This window comes from Orycteropus afer, unplaced genomic scaffold, assembly GCF_000298275.1.
Source record: "Orycteropus afer afer isolate SDZICR_OR568_19922 unplaced genomic scaffold, OryAfe1.0 scaffold01636, whole genome shotgun sequence".
Taxonomy (NCBI): domain Eukaryota; kingdom Metazoa; phylum Chordata; class Mammalia; order Tubulidentata; family Orycteropodidae; genus Orycteropus; species Orycteropus afer.
The window spans coordinates 47,330-55,078 of NW_006923223.1; the positions used below are offsets into that span (position 1 = coordinate 47,330).

The 7,749-nt window shown below is 47.5% G+C and overlaps 1 protein-coding gene across 1 annotated transcript; it reads left to right on the forward strand.

Moving 5' to 3' along the window:
• Positions 1-927: 927 nt before the first annotated feature.
• LOC103213335 (T-cell-interacting, activating receptor on myeloid cells protein 1-like) lies at positions 928-4,314 on the forward strand (the record flags this gene model as incomplete). The annotated part of the gene is made up of 4 exons (XM_007959153.1): positions 928-943; positions 1,761-2,042; positions 2,652-2,945; positions 4,176-4,314. Coding segments are annotated over exons 1-4 (731 nt in total), but the record flags the coding sequence as incomplete, so codon positions are not given.
• Between the last annotated feature and the right edge of the window lie 3,435 nt (positions 4,315-7,749).

Below are 7,749 nucleotides of genomic sequence, written 5' to 3' on the forward strand. Positions count from 1 at the left end.
GAGGTCAGCCTGGAGAGAAAAGCCGAACCCGCCTGGTGGGGATGGGGACGCCTTCCCGAGCCAGGAGATAAGGTCCACAGTCATGACTGAGCAGCCCCTCTTTGTCCTTCTCATGGTTAAAGAGCCCTGGTCCTTGGGAATGGAATGTGTACACGAGATCATAAACTTCAACTCAAGCTACATTGACTTTGGGAGCTCTGGTGGCACAGTGCCCAAGGCATCTGACTGCTAACCAGAAGGCTGGCAGTTCAAACCCACCAGCCACTCCTCAGTAGCAAGAGTGGGCAATCTACATCTGTAGAAACACCCCCTAGGAAAGCCAGGGAGAGATCACTATGGGTCGGATCTGACTCGACAGCAGCGAGTGAGTGAGTGAGTGAGTTATACTGACCTTGTATTTACCACTAGAGGCGGGGTGGACTCTCAGAGAATTCTGAAACTCTGTTCCCCATTTATGCATAAACTCTTCCTTCTGCTACCAACGTGACTGAACTGTCGCTCTGCATACGAGCCCACATTTTGGGGTGACAGTAGGCGTCCCTGAATGGCACAGTTGGTTAGGTGCTTGGATACAAACCAGAAGGTTGGCAGTTTGAACCCACCCAGAGGCACCTTGGAAGGTCTGGTGACCTGCTTCCAAAGGTCACAGCCTTGAAAGCCCCAGAGAGCGCTGCTGAACTCAACCACGGGTTCACACGAGTCGGAACTGACCTCAGGGCAGCTGGCCTTGCCTGTGTGGTTTGGTCTGCTTGTGGACTGAACCACACTTGCCCCAGTGGCTCAGGGGTATGAGCGGATGTGAGAGACGGAAGACCAGCACCCAGGATTGCTCTTTGAGATTAGGATTTAGGGAACATTAGGAAGAGGATCCCTTTGCTTAGAGATTCAGTCCACCACACCTCTGTCAGTGTGTCAGGCTGTGGGGCCATGATGCCAGACCCAAGTAAAATGAAATCCTTATGACTGCAGTCTTTCCTCCAGTTAACATAATGTCCCTTATTGCTTATTGGTGAGGATTTTTATCTTCTTCACACTGAGGTGTAGCCCACACGGAAGGCTGTGTGGAGTCCTTGATCTTCATGAGTAAATGCTTCAAGTCTTCTTTGCTTTCAGCAAGCAAGGTTGCGTCATCTGCATATCACAGGTTGGCTTTGAATTGTGGTGCTGGCAGAGAATATTGAACGTACCACATACTGCTAGAAGAACGAACATATCTGTCTTGGAGACACACAGCCAAAATGCATCTTAGATGTGGGAAAGACAGAGTCCGTCACTCATCATTTGTTTATGTTGTCAGAAGGGACCACAACCTAGAAAAGGATCCTATGATGGGTAAAGTAGACGTCAGTGAAACTGGGGAAGACCCTCAATGAGATGGACTGACGTGGTGGCTGCAGCGACGGGCTCCCCCCTGCTATTGTCACGATGCTGCAGGGGTGGCCGGTGTTACGTTCAGTTGTACACAGGGTCACCATGAGTCGGAGTTGACTCCACTGCACCTAACAACAGTGACTTCCCAGAAAGGGCCTCTGGGGGTCACTGTGGGGTCAGGGCAGGCAGATGCCATGGGCTGCATCCCACTCATGGAGGATTCTTTTTACAGATCTGTGTCTTAGCCAGAGATACAACTCGCAGCATGGTGAGTGTTGCTTCACTGAAGTCCACCTTGAATTCCCCGCTGTTCCCTCTCCTTCCTTCTCTGGGTTTCCTGAGAGCAAGGGGCGTGGTTGACTCCAGCCCTGGTTCTGCTTCCTTTCCAGGGTCACTCCCCAAGCCCATCCTCAGGGCCTGGCCCAGCTCGGTGGTCCCTCCCAAGAGCAACGTGAGTCTGAGATGCTGGGCTCTGACCAGGGCTGCAGACTTTGCCTTCAGAAAGGGAGGATATCACCTGGATCCCGTACAGTCACCTGATCCTACAGAGAGCCACGCTGACTTGCTCCTCACTGATGTACAGCACAGTGATTCCGGGGAGTACACTTGTGAATACCGTGATGGACACCGGACTTCCCTGAGCAGTGATGTCCTTCTCCTTCTGGTTACAGGTGAGGAGGAGGTGTTCTGGAAGGACATGTGGTTCTCCAGTCCAAGGCCTTGCGTCTCCAGTGCCGTGTAGTGTGGGTGACGGTGAAGAGAGGCAGGTGCAGAATTTGAGCCTGGGTTTTGCCCACGGCTTGTTGTGGAGGGGAAATTCCCACCCCAGCATCAAGACCGTCAGGTGTATTTGATCATCAACAGTTTGTGAGAACTCCCTATTAGGGGACCAAGGGTAAGGGCTAGGTTAGATTACCCAATAGGCAAGGTAAACTCGGGATGACTTGTGCTTACTTACTAATCTGTAGTGAACAATTTCACATTTCTTCATCGCATCAGATTCTACTTCTAGGTATGATGGGCATCTGTCTGTCTCCAACCCACAGCATCTTCCTACAGAATCAAAGCCTCTTTTCAAAATTACAGTCCCTGGCAGGGATGGGTAACCAGGAAGCGAGGTATGCATGGGCTTACTTGGACTTGGTTATTAATACATAAAACTTACTACAGATCAATAAGAAAACACAAGTAAGCCCTCCCTTGCCTTCCTTATTTGGTAAGCCACTTCTGCTGAGTGTGGACCAAAACTTCTGTTACCTCTGCACCTTCCCTCTCTGCAGGAACTATACCTAAGCCTTCCCTTCAAGCCCATCCAGGACGTGAGGTGACTGCAGGACAAAACGTGACCCTGCAGTGCCAGACGCCAGACGGTGTCATTGGTTATGACGTTGCCCTTCTGAAGGAAGGAACTTCAGCACCCACACAGCAGCAGAAACCAGCAGGAAGTGTGGCAGAGTTCTCCCTTCAGACTGTGACCATCAACGACACTGGGAACTACAACTGTGTCTACTACCAGACAAAGGCCCCTTTCTGGACCTCACGCCCCAGTGATAGTCTTGAGATCTGGGTGACAGGTAAGGCTTTCTTGATTTTTAGAGTTTATTTTCTTTAACTAGAGAGTGTTGGTTCTCTTCTTCAATGCTTGTTTCTCCATCACTTGCACTATCATCTCCTTTCAAAATCCATCCGTTCCATTCCTAATTTCCCTTCTTTGTACCTTTGGTCTATCTACATCCTTGGGTCATTTCCCATGTCACTCCCATATTTTAGTCTCATTGTTCCCACTTTCCTACAATATTTAACATGCACAGTAGTCTTCTTCTTCATCCTCACCATCTGCTTGTGACTAATAGGCACATTTACATATATATATATATCCATGTATTTAAACTAATTGAGAACTTTAAGGAACCATTATACTAGAGGCAGAGGAAAATGGTACTCTGTGTAGGTGTCTCTCAAATCAATTTTTTTTTCTTTTCTTTTTTTAAAGTTTTCATTTTGATTTGGGTAAAAGTTTACAGAGCACGTTGGCCTTCCGTTCAACAGTTGATACACATTTTGTTTTGTGACATTGATGGCAGGCCCTGCCATTAATGGCTCTCCTCCCGCTTCCTCCCTGTGGTTACCATTTTCCTTCTCTTTCTTTCCCATCCCTTCCTGCCTTCTGAGCTCTCTGGCTGGGCAAACAATGCCCTTTTGATCTCATGTGGTTGATTGTTCTAAGGAGTACGGGCCCTCCTGGTGTTACTGTCCACCTTATAGCCTGTCTATCATTTGCCTGAAGTTGGGCCATGGGGGTGAGTTCAGTTCCAGGCCTGAAGGATCCATATCTTTTCAGATGTCCCTAGATGTGGAGGATGGTGAGTTGGGGGCACCTTGCCCCTGGCTGAGAACTTAGGTTTGGAGGCCAGGAGACCTCAATGTCTATTCCTCCTCTTTCTCCCTGCATTCACCTCAAGTGTGTCCTGGTTGTTCAACACTGGTTGGTGCCCAGGAGACACGGGTGGGCCTATGGCCTCGTGAGATCCAGAGTTGACAGATTTATTAGAGAAGAGGCAAAGGGATAGTTCTCCTGGGGAAAAAAGGCCAAGCCAGTTGCTGCACAGTCGATTCCAACTCATGGCAACCCATGCGTTGCAAAGTGGAATTGTACTTTGTGGGGTCTTCAAGGCTGTAAAGGAAGCAGATTGATGCCAGGTCTTTCTTTTAAGGCACGTCTGGGTGAGTTTGAACCACCAATCTTGGGTAGCTGAGCACTTAACGGTCTGCACCACCCAACGTTAAACTCTTCTGTCTTTCAGCTTCCCGAAATACCACTCCGACAGATTACACCACGTTTAACGTCACTTGCCTGGGTCTGTCTGTCATCATTCTGGTTATTATGGGGGCTTTCCTGGCTGAAGCCTGGCACAGCCAGAAGGAGTCTCCATGTGGAACCAGGTAAAACAACTGACCACATCTCTTTCTCGTGGGCTTTTGCGATGCTATGTTGTTGTTATATGCTGCCAAGACTACTCTGACTCATAGCGACCCTGTAGAACAAAGTAGAGCTGCCTCATAGGGTTTCCTAAGTTGTAATCTTTTATTTATTTATTTGAGTTGATCTTTTTTTTTTTTTTTAATTATGATTTGGGTAAAAGTTTACAGAGCGAATGTTTTTCCCGTTGAACAATCCATGCACATTCTGTTTTGTTACATTTATTGCAGCCCTTACACTGTAACAGCGTTGTTCCCACTTCCTCCCTACGTCCCCCAGCCCCCTTCCTCCTTCCTTTCCATCCACTCCCACCTCCCGAGCTCTGCCCCTGGGCAAACGCTGACCTCCCGATCTTGTATTCTTGATTATTTGGATAAGCACATACCCTCCTGGTATTGTTACTGTTCACCTTACAGGACTGTCTGTCGCTTGGCTGAGAGGTGAAGCACACGGACCAAATTCAACTCCTAGCTTGAAGGATACCCAAGGGCTCTAGTATGAGGGGTTCCACCTGTCCTCATCAGACCAGATCACCAGGTCTTGTCTCCCCTGTCTGGTGGTTTGAACCCCTGACCTTTGGGTTAGCAGCCAAACTTTTAACCTTTGTGCTATCAGGGCTTGTTAAACACTCAACGCTACTTGGAGGACCTTCCTATGTTCTCGATAGGGTCACTGTTGGTATTTTAGGTGGGATGTTTCTTTCGCATGTGGGAACATTCAGTCCATGATAAAAAATATTCAGGATCTCTTTCCCGATTAGACACCAATGGAAACCCCAGTTACTGTGAAAACCAGCCAACCAACACTCCTATATCTTCTCCACTTTCCTTAGATGTGCAGCATGGAGCAGTGGGGTGGTCTCCTTGGCTGAGCACTTGTGTTTGAAGGTCAGGAGAGGCATTAGTCCTCCTCTTCCTCCCACCACTGACCTTGTTCTCTACTCACAGGTCCCAGAGCTGCCCTGGGGAACGATGAGTGCTTGACCAAGTTAGGCCTGCTGGTTCTTAACCATTTCCTGAGAATCTCTTCTCTCAGTTCTGTGGAGAACAGTCCATGATGATGGCCTCCCTCTTCCTGTTCACCTTCCCACCCAAGGCAGAGGGCGGCTCTGGACATAAAGACTCATCCAAGCAAGAACAGTTGCACATCTTGAAGACTCAAATCATCATCACTGAATTGTAGAAAATGTTGAGTTGGCATGTGTTTTGTTATGTTTGTTTTCACTACAGTAAAAAGAACATTTTAAAATTAAATTAAACACTCCCCCAACAAAATCCTGTTCCGTACAACACTGGGCAGCCTACCATCTCTCCACTGAACTGACATGCCACCTCTGCCACAAAGCAAAGTCCCATACGTGTGTGGGTCTGTTTCTGTAATCGGGATTCCACTCATTTGGTCGATGTGATTTCATTTTGCATCACCGTGACAGCTAATTTTGTTGGGCATTTTCTTATGCACTATTGGATACAAAAACCTATTGCTATCAAATTGACTATGACTTATAGCAACCCTGTAGGAGAGAGTGGAACTGCCCCATAGGGTTTCAAAGGCTGTAAATCTTTATGGAAGCAGATCACCAAGTCTTTCTCCCACGGAGCCACTGGTGGATTCAAACCATTGACCTTTCAGCCAGCAGCTGAGTCCTTAACCACTGAACCACCAGGGCCCTCCCATTGGAGGGATAGTGTATAGAGAGATACACGTGATGAGGTATTTGATGAAATACCGTGTGTGTTTCTAACCACTGCTCATCTGCCACTTGTACTGTGATGGCCTGCAAGCTGCTGTGATCCTAGAAGCTATGCCACTGGTATTTCAAATACCAGCGGGGTCACCCATGGTGGACAGACTTCAGCAGAGCTTCCAGACTAAGACCAATATGGAAAAAGGAGCTGGAAATCTATTTCTTACAAAGTTGGCCGGTGACAACAAAATACAGAAAAGCCTTGCTTCTCACCCTACATCGGTGAGTAGTGATTAGGGTCTTAAAAGCTTTCAAGCGGCCATCTAAGATGCACCTAACGGTCTCCCAACGGCAGAAGAGAAGAAGAGTGCAAAAAAAAAAAAAGGGCATTTGGAAGCAATCCGCCCTAGGACACAATGGCCCTTGGGACCAGAACCACTCGGGAAAGAACAAAGCTGGAGATGCTGAACAGAGTGGCAGGGAAAACATGGAGCAGAATCCAAAAACTCAATAATGACTAGAATTCCTGGTCAGATGGAGTTTGGTGAGAGCCCCAATATTATGGCTCTGGAATGCATTCTGCACCAGGAATAAAACTCACTCCCAGGGGCTGGCTCTCAGCCCAATAGTTAACAAGATGTACATGGAGACCACTCAATCCAGGATGATGCACCCACATACTCTATGGAAATGCACCCCTTGCAGCAATCGAGCACAGGGCACCAGAGGGGCAACATTCACAGGGAGGTAATACTGGACAGACAGGAACATAACTATGAGGGGCACAGGGGGAGGGTTACTGGGCAGGGAGGGGAGGAGACTGGCTTAGGGTTGGGGATGGTACATGGGGAGTGAAACTAAATGTACATGTAATGTTGAGTGTAAAACAAACTCTTAAAATTGAAAAAAAAAAAAATGGCCAGTGAAAATCTTGTGGGTAGAGTGGAACATTGTCTGATACTGTGCCAGAAGATGAGGTCCTTGGGTGGGAAGACACTCAGAACATGACCAGGGAAGATCTGCTTCCTCAAAGTAGAGTTGACCTTAATGATTTGGATGAAATAAAGATTTGGGGAGCTTCACGTGCTGATGGGGACAACTCAAAATAAGAAGAAACACGTGCAAACATCCATTAATAATGTTGTTGTTGCCGTCATCTCCAACTCATAGCGACCCTATGTACAGCTGAACAAAACACTGCCCTACCTGGGCCAGCTCCACGTTTCCTGCTGTACCTGAGCCCATAGTTGCAGCCACTGTCAACCCATCTCATTGAGGACCTTCCCCTTTTTTGTTGACCCTCCACTTTACCAAACATGATATCCTTCTCCAAGGAATGGTTCCTTCTGACAACATGACCAAAGTAGATGAGATGAAGTCTAGCCATTCTTGCTTCCAAAGAGCATTCAGGCTACACTTCCTCTAGGACAGATCTGTTAGTTCTTTTAGCAGACCATGGTACTTTCAGCATTCTTTGCCAACATCACAATTCAAAAGCATCAACTCTTCTTCAGACTTCCTTATTTATTGTCCAGCTCTCATATGCATAGGAAGCTATTGAAAATACTATGGCTTGTGTCAGGCGCACCTTTGTCTTCAAGGAGATATCTTTGCTCTTCAGCACTTGAAATAGGTACTTCACAGCTGATCTGCCCAGTGCTATACATCATCTGATATCTTAACTGTTGCTTCCATTGGTGTTGATTATAGA